This window comes from Erinaceus europaeus, chromosome 2, assembly GCF_950295315.1.
Source record: "Erinaceus europaeus chromosome 2, mEriEur2.1, whole genome shotgun sequence".
Lineage (NCBI taxonomy): Eukaryota > Metazoa > Chordata > Mammalia > Eulipotyphla > Erinaceidae > Erinaceus > Erinaceus europaeus.
Genome location: NC_080163.1, coordinates 38540937 through 38561862, shown reverse-complemented (window position 1 = coordinate 38561862; position 20926 = coordinate 38540937). Strand labels below are relative to the sequence as shown.

At 41.4% G+C, this 20926-nt stretch overlaps 1 protein-coding gene across 1 annotated transcript in view; it reads right to left on the bottom strand.

Moving 5' to 3' along the window:
• LOC103110762 (cation channel sperm-associated protein 3-like) overlaps window positions 1-20926 on the bottom strand; it is a 69893-nt gene that overhangs the window by 23441 nt on the left and 25526 nt on the right. The window contains exon 5 of the mRNA XM_060186360.1: window positions 6449-6602. Coding sequence (XP_060042343.1) covers window positions 6449-6602 — 154 coding nt within the window. The remainder of the gene's footprint in view (window positions 1-6448; window positions 6603-20926) is intronic.

Here is a 20926-nt window from a genome sequence, read left to right as displayed (position 1 = left end):
AGCTCTGTATCTATGAAGGTTTCTACTATAGGTTCATATTCTTTTGGAAATTTCATGTTGATTTTACATGGGTTGCCTGTCATTTTTCTGCCTGTGAATTTAGGTTGGGTTCTCTTTTTACTACAGATGGTACTAAAATTCTCCTTTGTTTACAAAACTTAGTTGGGAGGGAAGGGCTACAGAGAAAAGATAGACCAGGAAGGCTCCAACTATTGCTAAAGGAGGCACAGGAAGTAGTATGCAGCCCATTGGGAGGGCTCCTTGCTACAACACCGTTCACTACTCAGCTACCTCAAAAGGACAGTGTCTCAGATTCTCAACCAATTAGTGTGGGCAGCCAGTTCTGCTTTTAGTTGCTGTCCCCACGAGTTTCTCCACTGGAGGAGGGGAACTTGGCCAGTCTGGCTCCATGGTATTCATTTGCCAGCTTCAGCTGGCTTTCTTCTCTATCCCAGAGGTGAATCCTTATAGATAGTGCAGTGCCTTGCTCTCCCCACATCCAGAGTTTTCTGATGCTTTGGTTTAGGACCCCAGAATCTCCCCCTCTTTCCTAAGCTAAACTGCTTCATACTGCAAGGACAATGGCAGCTGGCAAGTACCATGTAGCTGATAAGACACATCAGGTATACGCTAATAAGACATAGCAGATATTTCCCTCATAAAACAACTTTGAAAATAGGTGAAAATTTTAAATAAGCTATATCAGATATGCTTGCTCTCTCTCCCTTCCATTGACCATAGTCCACACATTCAACATCTTCCAAGAATGCATGTCTTCAGACAAATCCAGCTGTGTTCTATCAATGTGATTCTGTGATTTGTTGTTTTTAGACAGTTGTTTTAGGGAAGCACGGTTCATTTGGAATTACTCTGCTGTGGATCCAGGATATGTGAATTCTTGTCTTTAAATCTGGAAGCTTATTTGTCATTATTTCTTCAAATATTGTCTCTTTCTAGAACACCCATTCTGTGATATGCATGATGGTGTTTAACATTCTTCTTAGACTGTTCATTTTTCTTCATTCTCTTCTGCTCTACTCAGACTGACAAATTGAGCTGCTCTGTTTTCAAGTTCAATGATTACTTCTTCTGTTTACTCAAATGTCCTCCTGAATCCTCTTGAATTTTATAATTGTTGTTGTTGTTGTTGTTTTTAACACTTCCAATCTCTTTACTGACATTCTGTTTTTTGTGAGATTATCCATTTTTCCTTTAGCTCTTAGCTGATAGATTTCTTTATATATATTTAAATTTTTTAAAAAGAGAGATTAGATTTCTGTTCAACTGTATTCAGTGTCAAGGACTGAATCCAGGGCCTCATGTATTCAAAGAATGCATTCTAAGTCTAAATGCCCCTGAACAATGTTCTCGTTAAAGAAGTTTGGGACCCATATTCAATGGAATACTACTCTGCAATTTAAAAAGATAATATTGTATCCTAAGGGACAAAATAGATGGAACTGAAGGTGATTAATGCATAGTGAAGTAATGAGGTGAATGACAACTCTCAGATAGTTTCACTCATTTTCTGGAATAGAAACAATTGAAATACATGGGAAGTAGGAGGAAGAGAACGGAGAAGGGGAGAAGAAAGGAGGAGGGAGAGGAGAAGAGAAGCAGCAGTGGCCAAACTGCCACTAAGAGTTTGTGAGAACTATAGTGGCTATCTTTAGGGATAGGGGCACAGAATTTTGGTGGTGGGTGCAATGTGAAACTAGACATACTCTGTAATCCTTTTCATTCCCTATTTTTATTAGTGATATAATAAGTGATTTATAAGAATATAAGGTACACCCCCAAAATGATATACTCTCTTTTAGTAGCTAATTAAATAATAGTGTTTTTTTTTAATAATAGATTTGAAAGGCCAGGTGGTGATGCACCTGGTTAAGGGCACATTTACAGTGCACAAGGACCCGGGTTCAAGCCCTGGTAGCCACCTGCAGGGGGAAAACTTCACAAGTGGTGAAGCAGGGCTGCAGTTGTCTCTCTCTCTCTCCCTCCCTCTATATCTTTACCGTCCTTTCAATTTCTGGCTGTCTCTATACAATAAATAAATGAATATAATAAATAATTTAATTTTAAAAAGAATAGACTTGAGGGGGCAGAAAGTGGTACACCCACTTAAGCGAACATGTTACCATACACAAGGACCTGGATTTCAGTCCCCACTTCCCACCTGCTGGGGGGATGCTTCAAAAACAATGAAGCTGGTGTCTTTCTCTCTCTCTCTCTATCTACCTATCTTTCGTTTCTCTCAATTTCTCCCTCTTCTATTTAATTAAAGAACAACAACAATAAGAAAAAGCTACCAGCATCTGTGGATTTGTATTGCTGGCACCAAGCCCTAGCAATAACCCTGGTGGGAATAAAAATTAATTAACTAATTAATTTAATTAAATAAAAAACGGGCCAGGTGGTGACTCACTGTTTAGAGCAAACATGTTGCAATTTTCAAGGACTCGAGGTAAAGTCCCAGACACTCACTTGAAGGGGGAGAACGTCATGACTGGTGAAGCAGTGCTGCAGGTGTCTCTCTTTCTCTATCCCCTCTCCCACTTCATTTCTCTGTATCTATACTGTAAATAGATAAATAAATAAGAATGAATTTGAACTGTTAAGTCACCTTTCCAAGCTCTGTAGTTCCCTTTAGCTACTGAAGTAAATTTAGCACAGGAGAGCTTGGGTGATATCACAATGGTAATTTAAATACAAAAAAAAAAAAGCCATCATACCTGAGGCACCAAAAACCCCCAATTCAATCACCAGCACCACCATAAGCCAGAGCTTAAAATGTGTTGGATATATAAGCTGTTTATTTAGAGACTTTTCTAAATTATTTGTATTGACTATTCAATAGTTTGTATGGCTTCTGAAGTCTCTTTTCCTGTAGCTTCTTGTGAGGTAGTGTTTGGCTTGTTTGTTTGTTTTTGAATAAAGGTAGAAAGAGGGAAGACAGGGAACAGAAAGAGGGAAATGATGGAAGGAGAATGAAAAACAAAATATAGTAAGAGAGGGAGAAAGAATTTTTTCTTCAGATTTGCTCGCTGCAACAATTCATTCAAGTGTTTGGGCATGCCATTTGTGACTCTACCTGAGCCTTCACATTCTGCTTGCAATTAGCCTAAAGAACAACCAGAGATCAGGAGATCTTCTCAGGTTTTCACTAAGTATGTATCCTTCCCTGGGTATCTACAGCCTTCTAAGTGTTTTTTCAGTGCCCTCATTTCCCAAAGAATTTTGCTCCTTTGATTTTCCTCACAGGCTGACTTCAGCATGTATGTTGTTTGCCTCTGTTTTTTTTTGTTTTGTTTTGTTTTTGTTTTTTTCTTTCCCTCCAAATGTCCATAGACCATTCATTTGCCTTTCAATCTTTAGGGGAAATGATCACTACATAGCCACATTTCTGCCTAAGAAAGTTCTAAGTTAGAAAAAATAAAGACAATAATAACCTTGTAGTAGTCCTTCAGGCAGCTCTCAAAACAAATAATTGGTTAAGAAGGTTAGCTTTGCTGGTTTTGGGACTGGAGGCACAGGTATCACACTGGGAACATGTACTGTCATCTTCAACATATATAGGGGAGGGAAGTGAGTCAAGGACAAGTAAAAGACTTGCAAAGTTTTCTTGTTGCTTCATTATTAATTTGGAGTTCAATCAGTTGGTATAAACTTCAACTGTTTTCCAAGTTCTCAAAGTTTTTTTTTTTTCTTCTGTGGATGTATAGACCCTTGGAATTACTTCTTCTGTTATTTTCACTAAAATCTTTTTGTTTTCTTCCAGAGTCACTAGTGTTATTGCTGTAACCCATTGCCTGTATGATGAATCCACTGCTTCTAGTAGTCATCTTTTTCTTCCATTTCTTTTTATTTAAAAATATATATATTTTAGAGAGAGAAGAAAAAAACGATACAGAGAAAGACCAGAGCACTGCTCAGCCCTGGATTATGGTGGTGTGGAAGACTGAATGTGGGACCTTAGAGCCTCAGGCAGGAAAGTCCTTTGCATAACCATTATGCCATCTCCCCAGCCCTTTTTCATTTATTTTTGATAGGACAGAGAGAAACTGAGAGAGGTAGGGAGATATAGAGGGAGAGAGAAAGACACCTGAAGGCCTGATTCTCCACCCATGAAGTATCCCCATTGTAGATGGGGACCAGAGGCTTAAACCAAGATGCTTGCTCCCATCCTTGCTGGTCCTTGTACTTCATACTTGCATTTCATACTATGTGCACTTAACCAGGTGCATCACTGTCCAGCCCCTGTAATGTTACAGATTTTTTTCTTTCATCCTAACTTATGAAGTGCTGAGGTTCAAACTCAGGACCTCATGGTGTTGCAAGTACAGCATTCTACTCACTATACAACCTCCTAGGATGTTTTATATTGTTTCACATTTGTCAGTTTGAAAGCCAGGAGACAGGTCATCTGTAGAGCACTGAACTTTTGGTGAACTGGATTCAAACTGTAACACCACATGTAAGCTCTGAATTCAAACTCTAACACCACATGTAAGCTCTGGATTTAAACTGTAACACCACATGTAAGCTCTGAATTCAAACTCTAACACCACATGTAAGCTCTGGATTTAAACTGTAACACCACATGTAAGCATCACAGCACCAGGAGAAGATCCATAGGCGATAAAGCAGTGCACTGACCTCTCTCCTTCTCTCTCTCTCCCTCACACACACACACACACACACACACACACACACACACACACACACACACACACGCCTCTAAAATTAAAAGAAAGGAACATTTGTTTCAGGAGTGATGGGAAGGCAGAGAGGACCCACCACTATAAAGGAAAAAATGTGAGGCCAGGTGATGGTGCACCTGGTGAAGTGCACATTATGATACGCAAGGACCCAGGTTCAAGTGCCTGGTCCCCACCTGCATGGGAAGCTTCACAAGCAGTGAAACAGTACTTTAAGTGCCTCTTCCTCTCCTTATCTGCCTCCACCTCCCATCTAAATTTCTGCCTCCATCCCAAATAAATAAATAAAATGTTTTATAAAATGTAGTAGCCCAATTTCTCAGGTTTCATGGTTCTGTTCCCTTCCTATAATTTTATCTGGATCTTCTTTTCTCTCATATCTAGGTCAATAACCTGCTGAGTCTTTCTTTATTCCACTTTTAGTATTTCTCCTAAATGTGGGGGCCCTGTCCTTAAAATGAGCCCTAGCTTGCAATATTTAGGGGAAAAAAAATTTGAGTCTGGGCCATTCTCATTCCTTCTTTATTACCAGGAACCTACTGCAAGAATCTGATAGTATATTAGGCAACACTCCCCCATATCAATTACTGTTCTCCCATCAGTCCATCATATTTGCCACTAAATACTGACTGACTTCACTATTTCCTCTCCTACAGAGGCCCAACACTGTCATGGCTCTTAATCAGGACACTTTGTAAACATTGTTTTTTTAAGAATTTATTTATTTATTCATGAGAAAGATAGGAGGAGACAAATAACCAGCCATTACTCTGGTACATGTGCTGCCGGGGATCGAGCTCAAGACATCATGCTTGAGAGTCTAGTGCCTTAGCCACTATGCCACCTCCCAGACCACGTAAACATTTTTAAAAAATATTTATTTATTCCCTTTTATTGCCCTTTTTGTTTTTTGTTGTAGTTATTATTGTTGTTGTTGTTGTTAGTGTCATCGTTGTTAGATAGGACAGAGAGAAATGGAGAGAGGAGGGGAAGACAAAGAGGGGAGTCGCTTCACAAGCTTCACAAGCGACTCCCCTGCAGGTGGGGAGTGGCAGCTCTAACTGGGATCCTTATGCTGGTCCTTGCGCTTTGCGCCACCTGTGCTTAACCCGCTGCACTACTGCCTGACTCCCAACATTTTTTTTTTATAATGAAAGGATGAGAGAGAAAAAGACAAAGAGAGAGAGGAAGAGACACCAGAGTGTTGATCAGCTCTGGCTTATTGTGGTGCAAGGAATTGAGCCTAGGAATTCTGAGCCTCAAGCAAGGCAGTCTACTGCATAACCATTATGCTATTTCCCCAGGTGTAAATGCTGCCCGTGGGATTTTAGTTTTGCTATCTACTTGCCTTTTTTAAGGAGCTTTAAAGAAATATTAGAAGCCATGACACTGCTATGATTTCTGTGTCATCTTCTTCAAATTATACTTCTCTTTTTTAAAATAATTTATTTATTCATGAAGAATGATAGGCAGACAGAGAAAGAAACAGACATTACTCTGGTACATGTGATGCTAGGGATTGAACTGAGGACCTTATGCTTGAGAGTCCTATGCTTTATCCACTGCACCACCTCCCGGACAACCTAAAGTATACTTCTTAAAGCATAATTCTAAAGTCATTATTATTTTCCTACAGAAAGTATTGTCAAACAAAATGACTTAAAATCTATAATTTTTCATTCATCATTTAGGTGACATAAAATAAATGGGTCCATTTCTTTGCTTACCTCATATAATCTGAATAAATGATATTTTGCTTCATAGTTGGTCCACAAGACTAGAAGGCTGGCATCACATGTGATGCCAGTTATCATAAAGATCTTAAATAAAGGACTTACTATGATTCCTTTCACAAATTCCTGACATTGAGGATCTTTCCTCCTATCAAAAAGTTGAGAAAGAGATCTGATTATTTTACAACAGAAACAGATCTTCAAACAGTGCACGCTTTGCATAGGGACTAGGATTTGTTTCACACTTTTGTAAATAAAATTTATATATACTCTTTTTATGTTTTTTTTAAATGTCTATTTCCTTTTTAAATTTATTTTCTCTTTTGTTGTCCTTGTTTTTCGTTGTCGTTGTAGTTATTATTGTTATTGATGTTGTCGTTGTTAGATAGGACAGAGATAAATGGAGAGAGGAGGGAAGACAGAGGGGGAGAGAAAGACAGACACCTGCAGACCTGCTTCACCGCTTGTGAAGCGACTCCCCTGCAGGTGGGGAGTCGGGGCACGAACCGGGATCCTTATGCCGACCTTGTGCTTTGCGCCACCTGCGCTTAACCCACTGAGCTACAGCCCGACTCCCTTTTTATGTTTTTTTTTATTTTTACTTATAAAAAGGAAACACTGACAAAAAAACAGAATAAGAAGGGTGCAACTCCACACAATTCCCGCAACCAGAACTCCATATCCTATCCCCTACCCTGATAGCTTTCCTATTCTTTATCCCTCTGGGAATATGAACCCAGGGTCATTATGGGGTGCATAAGGTGTAAGATCTGGCTTCTGTTAATTGCTTCCCTGCTGAACATGGGTATTGACAGGTTGATCCATACTCCCAGCCTGTCTCTCTCTTTCCCTAGTAGGGCGGGGCTCTAGGGAAGTGGGGCTCCAGGACCCACTGGTGTGGTCGTCTGTCCAGTGAAGTCCAGTTGGCATCATGTTAGCATCTGGAACCTAGTGGCTGTAAAAGGAGTTAACATATAGAGCCAAACAAATTGTTTATTAATCATAAACCTAAAGGCTAGAAAAGTTCATATGAAGAGTTATGGAGGGTCTCCATTTTATAGACAGCTAGTAGGCATATTTTAGTTATATTCCAAAGAGCCCATGACTATACTAGATTTCTTTTTTCCATGAGTCTGACATCTGATATGGAGGTGAATCCAAGTTATTGTCTGCGGAGATGATGTCATGGCTGGAAAAAGGACCAGAAAGCTGAATCCGGAAAGAGAGTAGCTCCCAAATATGGGAAAGTTGTATAAATATTGTTCACTGTAAGCCCCATCGATTTGATGTGATCTGGGGCCCATATTCAGATTGGGAACCTATGGACTTCTGCATCCCTGTAGATCTGAGTTCACATTCTGTGGTCATGAATAGGAACATTCCACGCTGCCACAATTTCAGGACCCATCTTCCTCAGGTAGAAAATAGAGTATGTTGTCCAGCCCCCCTTCGGAGGATGGAAAATTCTCTACCATTGTTGGTCCAAATTGAGGGCAAGGTCCTATGGGGGCCCACAAATGGGTCTATTATGTTGTTCCTGATAGAGATGGCCAGTAACAATAGAGAAAGGGATCTATTCGAGGTCTAGGCCTGTCGTGTCTGTTTGGGAAACTCAGGACTACACGACTAGGGCCCCAGCTGATGGAGTAGCCTGATAGGGACTAAAGTGTCATCATTAAAGTGTGCCAGTCTCTTTCCCTTATTCAGTTTTTGCAGTCCTTATTTGATAAGCTTAGCTTTGGAGAGAGTAAGGGAAATACAATAGGAAGGTAAGAAGGGTATCTAAGTCTAAGTAGACACTATTTCACTGGGAACTTTATGGTGTCTTTTTAGGTCTTTCTACTTGCTTGCTGCATATACTGACTCACTGCAGGCTATTGTACACTTTAACTTTCAGGTATATATTTTGCCCTAATTTATAAGACACAGATATATATATAAGTAATGTCAAAGGACATAAATTATGGTGATATTGTGTATGATACAGCAAATCACAATAAAGGGATTTTCAAAGTTAACCCAATTGCCAAATATTTTGAATTCAGCAATAACTATCTATTGCCTTTTTAAACCCTAAGACATCAGGAATCTCCCGCTTCCTCTATAAAGCCTTCATTTCCCCCAAGTACTGGAACCTCTAGGGTTCCTCTAGGGGCTCACTTTCCTACATGCCTCTATCAATTCATACCAAATGATATTGCACTTGTTGATCCCAACCTAATCAACACAACAAGTACCACCTCAGCATGCTTCACTTCAGACTGTCCAAAGACGATAGGCATGGAATCTCAACTCTTCTGCTTCATTACTTGGGTGAGACCTTTCCTTTCATAATATTCTCTAATTCCATTCCAGGAGGTTCACTTCCTAACAAAGTCCCAAAACCTAGATATAGACTAGGTCCCATGAGATAGGTCATACATATACTATTAAGCCACAATGAAATGCTAATTGAATCACTGAAATATCTGTGATAATAACTTATAATCTTCATTACTCAGCTCCTTCTTCCTAAACCTCTGAAAAAGAAGTTACCATTCATTCTCAAGCAAAATAAAGCATCATCTGCTAAAGTAAGGACTACAAAAGCTGGATAAGGGAAAGAGACAGGCACACTTTGATGATGGATTTTTTGATCACTACCAGGCCAACCATGGTCCACAGTCCTATTCAAGAAATCCTTGTATTCCCACATAGACAAGGTGGGTCTAGCCCTCTAACAGATCCCTCTCTCCATCACTGGTCACTATCATCAGGGACATCATCATAAGCCCTCTGGTGGACCTCTACAGGACCTTGCCCTCAATGTAGAACAGCTACGGTAGGGAATCCCCCACTCTCCAAAGGAAGACTGGGTCAACGTACTCGTCACTTGAGGAAGACCTGTCTTCAAATGAGTGTAGACTAGAATGTTCCTAGCTGTGACCATGGACTGTGAGCTCAGACTGACAGGGATACAAAGGTTACATAGGATCCTGTGCTAAGTATAAATACATATGGGACGTAGGTCAGATTGATGGGATCTACAGTTAACATTATTTATATACTTTCCTCATATGTGGGAGCTACTCTCTACCCTAATCCAGCTTTTTAGTCTATTCTCAACTCTGGCACCATCTTCCCAAACAATACTTTTAGCCCTCCTCCATATTAGCTACCAGGCTCATCAAAAATTACTACAATCAAGGGCCCCTTGGAATAGACTCCCTAGCTTCTTCCCACACTTTGTCTCATAAGCTCTGTTCTTACCTTTAGGTTACTGCTTATTATACAATTTGTCCTGCTTTATATGGTACCTTCTTTTAGCCACCACGTTGCAGATGCTACCATAATTCCATCCTGACTTCCCCAAGCAGATGACCTCACCAGTGTGTTCTGGAACCTCACCTCCCCAGAGCCCTGTCCCACTAGGGAAAGATAGAAACAGGTTGGGAGTATGGATCAACCTGCCAACATCCACGTTCAGTAGAAAAGCTATTACAGATGCCAGACCTTCCACCTTCTGCACCCCCATAAAATATGTTGGTTCATACTCCCAAAGGGATAAAAAATAGGGAGCCTTCCAATGGAGGGGATAAAATATGGAACTCTGGTGGTGGAAACTGTATCAAATTGTACCCCTTTTGTATTACAATCTTGTTAATCACTATTAAATCTCTAATTAAAAAATTAAAACTTCCCCTGCATTACTTGTTTTCATCAAAAGCTAGAGACCATACCTGAGGACTCATTCATGTGATCTACCACTGAGCCACCTCTCTATCTTCTTTTCTAAAAGAAAGAACTTGGGAGATGTTGGTATGCATGAGACCCCTTCTGTTTCATTTGGTTTAAATCCCCCCTGCTTAACACCATTCTATTTACATACCACTGTTAACAAGTACCTCCCTCCAGGGCATTGGTTCAATCCCCACTGTTTCATGATATGTTTTTGCTCCACCCCCCCTCCTTGTCACACCCTGATCCCTTCTTTGTCACACTCTGATTTTCACCAGTCACTTTTCTCTCCACCCTCTCTATGTCACATCCTGTTTCCACCCTACTTGGGAAGTATATATAAAGACAGCATTGTGAGTTTTAGAGTACTTTACCTTGAGTTTAGCTTAGCTCGTCTTAGATTGTGCTGCGTCCTGCATGAATAAAGAGATACTGCCTACAGCTCAACTATGAGTCCCTGGTCGTCTGTTACCTGCCCGTGAAGCCAGCCCATTGAAAACAACATAACCCATCGAAAACAACAGGGAGAGACATGAAAGCACCATTCCACCAAGCATGGGGTTCATTTGGCTCTGTCCATGGTACTCTCACATGAAGCTAGATCCCAACCCTACACCCTCAACATGGAAAACAGAGGTTCTACCCAGTGAGTCACCTCCCCAGGCCCAGAAACAATTTAAATGTCAAAGAAAAAGGACTGATTAAGTAGACTGTGCCACCAACAAATGGTATTGGGAAAACTGGAGTAGCTACATGCAAAAGAATGAAACAGGATCACCTGTGCATGGCGCTATGCACAAAAATCAAGTCAAAAATGGATCAAAAAGGCAATAAAGACAGAAAAGGAAAACAAAGAGTGTGACTTACATTGTGTGTCGACTGTTACACTGTGTGGTATATTGCACCAAAACAAGGAACAGGTAGGTGGGGGAAGGAGGGGATGGGATTCTGTTGCATGACAGTTCAGAAAGACTTCAGTTGGGGATGAGTGTGTTCTATAGTCACCTACTATGGACAGATGAGAAATTGTACCCATTTGGAAACAACTGTATTGTAAATGATTATCACCCCCCCCAATATAGTGAAGGAGTGTAGCTATTCAGACACAGACACCAGAAATAACCCTGGTCACAAAAATAAACAAATGGATTCATCCCCCCAAAAAAAAATGGATCAAAAAAATTAGGCTGGAATCCATAAAATGTATACATAGAAGAAAATATCAGAATACTATAATATTGGCTTCAGATGTCTTCAGAGACTCTAGTCCAACATCATAAAAAAACAAAGAAAAAAAAACACTCATAAGATAGTTCATTTAGAAAATGATCATGATTTGTCATATACATAACCCACGTTTGAGCCAAGCTCCCACCATACTAAAGCAAGATTTGGTATTATAGGATCTTTACCACTATCTTACGTTGGGCGCCAGGTGTCGGGCTGCGCCATGGAGAAGAGAGAGAGGAGATTTGGAGCGAAGAGGGAACACAAATCTTTATTGGCACGGGCACCTCAGAGTTGGGTGAGAGTGCAGTGGTTTGGGCCACGAGGAGGTAGCAAAAATGGCTGCTTCCCAGACTACCCTCCCTTGCTTCTAATCACCAATGTGAAAAACGGGCAAGAGGGGCGAGGGGTGGAAGAATAAGGGCTTTATAGGGCAACAACCAGGAGTGACATGTCAGGATAGGATTGGTTGAAAAAGGCACTGCGAGAATATCGCAGGAAGTGGCAAAGCCTGCGGAGACAGCTTGGCAGATGTGACTGCATCTGCATAATTCCCCAGCATCTTTATGTCTTTGTCTCTCTAAAAATGTTGTCCTGTAATAGAGAAGTACCAGTGATGAATAAATGAATGAGTAAATAACTAAATAATTAAGCAAAAAACATTAACATTATGTAAAATTGAAAAGCTTCTGCATAACAAAAGGAGCCATCACTATACTAAAATGACAGCTTACTGAATGGAAGAAGTTAGTTACATGTTACACATCAGACAATAATAAATAATAAATTAAAAATAATAAAAATACATATAATGAACTCACAAAATTCAGCAACAAGAGAATTAAAATGGATATCTGAAGAGACCCTTAACCCAATAAGAGGGGTCAACATAAGTATGAAAAAATATGAGGGGGCCTGGCAGTAGTGCAGTGGGTTAAGCACACATGGTGCGAAATGCAAGGACCTGCCTAAAGATGACAGTTCGAGTCCTCGGCTCCCCACCTGCAGGAGGGTTGCATAGTAAGGGCTGAAGTAGGTCTGCGGGTATCTGTCTTTGTCTCCCTTCCCTATCTCCCCCTCTTCTCTTGATTTCTCTCCAATAATAATAATAATGACAATGACGAACAACAAGAGCAACAAAAGTGAAAAATAGCCTCCAGGAGCAGTGGAATCATAGTGCAGGCACAGAGCCCCAATAACCTTGGAGGTGAAAAAAATGGTTAAAAAAATAAAAATTAAAAAGAGGGAGATGGACTTCCGGAGTCAGGCCTACGGAGCAGCGGCAGCTGTGTTTCTCTCCTCTCCTCTCCCAGGTCAACTAGGAATACCAAAGGAGACCACCTAGGACTGCAACAAGACAGGACTAGAACAACTTCAGGAACCCATCAAGTAGCCAATGAGTGCAAAAACGTGTGGTGCGTGGACAGAGAGGAGCCTAGGGAGAGATTAAGTGGCTGGTAACAGTCCAGCAGTTTACCAGTTGAGACACCACCTCCAGTCTGTTTAACCAACAAAAAGTTGGCTGAAGGGAGGAGAGAAATCCCCTGAGACTCACAAGATTCAACTGTGAGTCTCCATTGCTACTGCCCTCAGAATCTGGAGCAGCAGCAGGGAGGCCCTGTGCTGACACCAGGGGACAGAGAACTAACAAGGAAACTTAGGAGAAGATCTATACCTCAGTGGCCTACTGGTGGGGCTGTAAGAGTCTCTTTGGATAACCACTGGGTTATCTCTGCCCCACCCTGCTTTATCTAATGGTCAGGAGTCAGTGAGTAAGCTTAGAAGCTGACTTATAGTTTAAAGGCCCTCAGGCTTCCATAGCCTACAGAGAAGAAAAAGAACAAAAGAGGCTTTTAGCCACTAAGATCCAACTCAGGGATTAAAATACTATTGAAACAACTGTCAATTTCCACATCTGTGAAACCTTTAATTAATTACATAGACACAAGTCAATCTAGGCAAGAGTGATCAGTAATTTGAAAAGTACTGAGAGAGGAACCTCATAATATACTATATAAAATGGTTAAACCAACAATAAGAAATATTGGAGAAATGAACCAGGACAAGAGTCCAGCTAAAAGCCCCTCAAAGGCTGAAGCACAAAATAATGAGGTCAACATCCAAACACTAAAGAAATACTCACAGGAGTGAGTAAAGAGTTTGAAAGAATTGTCATCAGAAATGCAGAAGCAACAAATGAGACCCTGGAAGTAAACACTAATTATCTCAAGGTTATTAGAAAGCTGAAAGCTGAAATAGTTGAGCTAAGAACACAACTAGCTGAACAACCTAAAACAGTATCAGAACAGAGTAAGAAAATAGATGAACTCCAGAAAACAGTAGAGGGGAGAGAGAATAGAATAAATGAGGCTCAAGACAGAATTAGCAAGATCGAGGATGAATTAGAGACAACTGAAAAGAAGTAAGAGATCTCAAAAAGAGATTAAGAGAATCTGAAAACAACAACAGAGACCTATGGGATCACTTCAAAAGAAATAATATATGCATTATTGGCTTACCAGAGGAAGAAAGATAGGGAGGGGGAGAAAGCATTCTTCAGGACATAATAGCTGACAACTTCTCTAGTCTGGACAACATCAAAGACATACAGGTTCAAGAAGCCCAGAGGGTCCCAAACAGAATTAACCCCGACTTAAATACATCAAGACACATCCTATTTAGAATGAAAAGAAACAAAGATAAGGAAAGGATCCTGAAGGTTGCAAGAGAAAAACAAAGAGTCACCTACAAAGGAAAACCCTTAAGATTAGCAACAGATTTCTCCACGCAAAACACTACATACAGGCCAGAAGAGAATGGCAAGATATCTATCGAGTGCTCAATGAGAAAGGCTTTCAACCAAGAATACTGTATCCTGCTAGACTGTCATTCAGACTAGACAGAGGAATCAAAACTAGACAAAGAGGGAATGAGGCAGAGAGATACACACCTGCAGCCCTACTTCACCACTCATGAAGCTTTCCCCCTACAGATGGGGACCAAGGGCTTGAACCCCGGTCCTTGCTCACTATAATGTGTGCACTTAACCAGATGCACCATAGCCTGGCCGTATCTTATAATTTTGTAAATCAATATTAAATCATTAAAAATAAAATTAAAGAGTCACCAAACTATGCCAAAATGTTGATGGTTTCTACCTAATGATAGTGAAATTATAGGTGATTCTTTGTCATATATATGTGTCCTGTCATTTCTCAAAGAATACTTTTCCTCCCATTATATTATATATGTAGTAAACTAATACATTCTCATAAGAGTAAAAATCTATAAAATACATTGAAGAAAAGAATTCTGACAAAAAAAATAGTAAATTTGGGCTGGGGAGAAAGAACAATGGTTATGTAAAAAGATTTTCAGGCGTGGGGGTCGGGCGGTGGCAGTGGGTTAAGCGCACATGGCGCAAAGCACAAGGACCGGCATAAGGATCCCAGTTCGAGCCCCCGGCTCCCCACCTGCAGGGGAGTCGCTTCACAGGTGGTGAAGCAGGTCTGCAGGTGTCTTTCTCTCCCCCTCTGTCTTCCCTTCCTCTCTCCATTTCTCTCTGTCCTATCCAACAACAAACATCATCAACAATGGTAATAATAATAACCACAACAAGGCTACAACAACAAGGGCAACAAGAGGGGGAAAAAATGGCCTCCAGGAGTGGTGGATTCATGGTGCAGGCACCGAGCCCAGCAATAACCCTGGAGGAAAAAAAAAAATGTTCAGGCCTAAGGCTCTAAGGTCCAACGTTCAATCCCCAGCATGAGCATAGGCAGAGCTGAGTCCTGCTATGATCTTTCTCTCTGTATCTATTTCATTAAAGAAATTTAAATTAAATTTTTTAAATTATAAACTCTACTTTTTTCTTAATTTTTGCCACAACAATACTATAGCAGTATTAAAAGTTACTGACCAATTTCTCTAAGACAATGCCCATAAACTTGTTTTAGATTTTGCTCTATAAAGACTAGAGAAATAGTTTAGTGGCAGACAATAGGACTTGCAAGTATTTGATCCCCAGTACTAGCCTTGTATTAGTGAAAGCATTAACCTTGCTCTCACAAAAATAAAAATCAATAAGTCTTAGGGCCAGTCACACCCACGTTGAGTGCACACATTACTATGCTCAAGGATCCAGGTTATGCCCCCAGTCCCCACCTGCAGGGAGGAAGCTTCAAGAGTGGCAAAGCAGTGCTGCAAGTGTCTCTCCTCCCCCTCTCTTATCTCCCTTTCAATTTCTATCCTATCAAATAAAATTAATATTTTTAAATATGCACATAAATAGATCTGAGTTCACAAGAGAAGCAAAAAACAGAACCAAAGAACCTCTATATCTCACATACACTACTATTCCCATTTTGTATCGCATATACACTATTATTCCCAATTCTCAATTGAGTCTTATTTGAATTGAATCCTTCAATAAACTCAATTACAAAAAAAGTAGTGAAGAATAGAAAGCATACACACATAGACTATTTTGCAAATGTTTTATCATTAATATTTTATATTTTATAAAAACACTGTAATTGTATTATTGAAATTTCATTTACATTTTCTATTTGCACACCTTAACAAGCAACAGAAATATAGTATTTACTAAAAGTTCCCAAATATCCTAGTGAAAACATTACTTATAATTGAACTTGCACTGCTTCTTGAGGGTATCTTCTGGTTATCAATACTTCTTGTGAGTTTTGGGCGATCCACATGTATAGACATTTTCTAAATTTCCTGTTTTCACTCCCTACTTTTTTCATCCAACAGAAAATCAGATATTTCCTTAACATCTGTTGTTTACGTTTGGGAGCTCCAGCAGGCCGGGCTAGCTTCGCAGCGGTGAACAGAGACTCGGGGACTCATGGTTGAGCTGTACGCAGTATCTCTTTATTCATGCAGGACACAACACAATCTAAGCCGAGCTAAGCTAAACTAACTACTACAAACAATCTTGTCCTTATGAATATACTAGCCCAGTAGGGTGGGAACAGGATGCGACGCAGAGAGGGTGGAGAGAAAAGTGACTGGTGAAAATCAGGATATGACAAGGAGAGGGGGCGGAGCAGGTGAGCATTCTACCACTAAACCACCAATGCCCTGGAGGGAAGGTGGTGCTTGTTAACAGAGGTTATGTAAATAGAATACAGTGTTATGTAAATAGAATGCAGTGGGGATTAAACCAATTGAAACAGAAGGGGGTTTTAAAGCATACCAACAAGCATCCAATTTCAAGAGGTTATAACAAGGATCTAAGAAAGGAATTCTTTTTTATGAGGTCATTTTTGGGCATTCTAGTACATTCTGGTAATGTTACCAGTCCTCAGGCCACTAGAGAGAGCAACTTCCCAGCTGGTCTATCCACAAACCCTCTCTTCCCAAGGAGACTCTGTATCTTAGTTTAGTAAAATAAGAACCCACCAATTCTGAAGCTTCAGGTGACACCAACAATAAAGGCAAAAGTATTTTTTTCTCCATGAATGCACCCACTTAATAGACAAAGGCACAACAATATTTAAGAATATGTGAGAATGGGAGCTACTTCCTGCCCTAATTCAAATGTCTTTTTTTTTTAAGTTTTTATTTATAAAATGGAAACACTGACAAGAACTTAGGATAAGAGGGGTATAATTCCACACAATTCCCACCACTGGAACTTTATATCCCATTCCCTCCCCTGATAGCTTTCCTATTCTTTAACCCTCTGGGAGTATGGACCCAAGATCATTATGGGGTGCAGAAGGTTGATGGTCTGGCTTCTGTATTTGCTTCCCCACTAAACATGGGCATTGGCAGGTCAATCCATACTCCCAGCCTGCCTGTCTCTTTCCCTAATGTGGCAGGGATTTGGGAAGGTGGGGCTCCAGGACACATGGTGGGGTTGTCTGCCCTGGGAAGTCCAGTTAGCATCATGGTAGCATCTTGAACCTGGTGGCTAAAAAAGGGTTAAGATAGACAGCTGAGCAAATTGTTGACTAGTCATGAAACTAAAGGTCATTTTAGGTATATTTTAGGTATATTCCAAGGGGCTCAGGACCCAACTAGTTTTTGCCTGCACCTGACATCTAATATGCATGTGACCTAAGCTATTGCCTGGGGGTGGGGGGGGGGGATGTTGTCATAGTTGGAAAAAGGGCTAGAAAGTTGGATCAGGGAAGAGAGTAGCTCCCAAATATGGGAAAAGTACATAAATATTGTTAATTGTAAACTGCACTGGTTTGATCTGGGGCCCATATTCAGCACAGGAGCCTACATAACCTCTGCATCCCTGTAGTTCTGAGCTCACATTATGTGGTCACAGCTAGGAACATTCCAAGCTACACCAATTTTAGGACCCATCATCTTTGGGAGGTTGGATAGCATACTCTATCACCCAAGGATGATGTGGGAGATGAGTGATGAGTGAATGGGACTATGTGCACCATTGTCTGGCTAGGGCAGCCCAGGCAGGCTTCCTGCACAAAGTCCTGAAGGATGGAGATGCAGAGCCAGGCAGTGGGGCTGGGAAGAGCCTCAAGGCAGGGGGAGCAGCACCTTGCAAAGGCCTGGCTGGAGCATGCAATGTGTGTCAGGGAAGGAGGAAGGACCTTCATGGACTGGGACAGTTGAGAGCCTGGGTTGGGGCAGGGGCTCTATCTGCACAGCCTGCATGGAGGGAGTGGCCTGTGGGCTTGGCCTGGGCAAAGTTGCACTTTAAGATGGGCACCCTGGCTGCTATGAGGGAGAAGGGTCTAGAAGGCAGGACCTGTGCTGGTTCTCCTGGTAAGAAGTGAAGAACATTGTCCAACAACAGATGAGTGGCTGAGCAAGTTGTGGTATATATACACAATGGAATACTACTCAATATTCCATTGAAAAAAATGGTGACTTCACCGTTTTCAGCCGATCCTGGATGGACCTTGAAAAAATCATGTTGAGTGAAATAAGTCAGAAACAGAAGGATGAATATGGGATTCTCTCACTCTCAGGCAGAAGTTGAAAAACAAGATCAGAAAGAAAACACAAGTAGAACCTTAAATAGAATTGGTGTATCACACTAAAGTAAAAGACTCTGGGGTGGGTGGGTGGGGAGAATACAGGTCCAAGAAGGATTCAGAGGACCTAGTGGGGGTTGTATTGTTATATGGGAAACTGGGGAATGTTATACATGTACAAATTATTGTACTTACTGTTGAATGTAAAACATTAATTCCCCAATAAAAAAAAAATCAGAAAAAAAAAAAGTGAAGAACATAGACTTGGGAACTAGATAGTCCATACTTGCTGATGGGACACTGCTCAGGGAGGAAAAGTCAGGGGAAATGGGAGGTCTGACATTTATTTCTTGGTTGGGAGCCTGAGTGGAAGTAGAACTTCCCCCCACTCCCACCCCAAGGAGCCAAAGGGGAAAGGAGTGATTCCCTTGGGACAGCTGTGTCTGCAGTCCCCTAGGGCTTCCCAGAGGGTCTCTAGGAGGAGAAGTTGGGGGCAGCTGAGGGCATCACCAGAGTGGGGCCCACCTCTGCCTTTCTCCCCTGAGCTGCTGTTTCATGTTGGCCATGCAGCAGCCCAGTCTGGGGAGAGGGGGTGCTCTCCAGCATGTGGCCACAGGCCACGTGTGTGTGTGTGTGTGTGTGTGTGTGTGTGTGTGTGTGTTTGCTTGTCTGTGTAGTGGGGGCTACTATATCCCACCCCTGAGCTGAGGATGAAGGGGCCTGTGGGGTAGAGGAGAGAAGAGCAAGAAAGGGCAAGTGGGAGTGGCCCCTGAAAGCCAATTTTTGCCGACTGGGTCAAGTGCAGGAGGACATCAGCTGACTTGAAGTCCCTGGGTGGGGGCTGTAGGGAGCAAAGTGGTACCTGGCCCTTAGCTGCCTCATTTTGCTTGGGCATTATGTTCTCTTTTAAAAATTTTTATTTATAAAATGGAAATATTGACAAGACCATAGGATAAGAGGGGTACAGTTCCACACAATTCCCACAACCAAAACTCCGTATCCAGTCCCCTCCCTCAATAGCTTCCTATTCTTTATATATTCTTTATATATTCTGGGACTATGGACCCAGGGCCATTATGGGGTGCAGAAGGTGGAAGGTCTGGCTTCTATAATTGCTTCTCCATTGAATATGGGTGTTGGCAAGTCATTCCATACTCCCACCCTGCCTCTCTATTTCCCTAGTGGGGCAGAGATGTGGGGAGGTGGGGATCCAGGACACATGGTAGGGCCCTCTGCCCAGGGAAGTCAGGTTGGCATCATGGTAACATATGGAACCTGGTGGCTGAAAGAAAGTTAAGATATAAAGCAGAACAAATTGTTAACTAATCATGAACATAAAGACAAGAATATTGCAGATGAAGATTTGGGGCCTCCGTTTTGGAATAAGCTAGTAGGTCTATTTTAGGTATATTCCAAGGGGCCCATGTCCCAACTAGTTTTTGCCTAAGTCTGACATCTAATATGCAGGTGGACCCTGGTTATTGTCTAGGTAGTGTCACAGTTGGAAAAAAGAACTAGAAAGCTGGATCAGGGAAAAGAGTATCTCCCAAATATGAAGAAACTACATAAATATTGTTAACTGTAAACCCCATTGATTTATCTGGGGCCCATATCCTGGACAGGAGCCTATGTAACCTCTGCATCCCTGTAGGTCTGAGCTCACATTATGTGGTCACAGCTAGGAACATAGCAGACTGCACTAAGTTCAAGACCCATCTTCCTCAGGTAGTAGTTAGAGTATGATGTCCAACCTCCTTTGGAGAATGGAACATTCCCTACCATTGTTGATTCACATTGAGGGCCAGATCTGAAGGGGCCCACAGAGGAGTCCATTATGTTGTTCCTGATGGAGATCACTAGACAGTAGTGAGAGGGATCTGTTAGAGGTCTAGGTCCATCATTTCAGACAATATTCTTTTTTTTAATATTTACTTATACTTATTTTTCCCTTTTTGTTGCCCTTGTTTTGTTTTATTGTTGTTGTAGTTATTGTTGTCGTTGTTGTTGGATTAGGACAGAGAGAAATGGAGAGAGGAGGGGGAGATGGAGAGGGGGAGAGAGAGAAAGACACCTGCAGACCTGCTTCATGGCCTGTGAAGCGACTCCTCTGCAAGTGGGGAGCTGGGAGCTCAAACCAGGATCCTTTTACTGATCCTTACACTTTGCGCCACATGCGCTTAACCTGCTGCACTACCGCCCAACTCCCTTCAGACAATATTCTTATCCAATCTTAGGCTAGCTACCAAACTTAAGCAAAACTACCATAGTTGTATGCCCCCAGGAACAGACCTAAAATGGTTTTCCTAGCTTTCTTCTACCCAAAAATCCCTAATCTCATCTGCTCTAATCCTACCTTTTGGTTCTTGTTCATTAACCATTTTGTCTCAATTTAGGTCATGCCAACTTCCAGATGCCAAGTTACAGATGCTACCATGACTCCATCCCAACTTCTCTGGGCAGACAACTTCACCAATGTGTCCTGGACCCTCGCATCTCCAGAGCACGGGTTCACTAGAGAAAGATAGAAACAGGCTGGGGGTATGTATGGTAT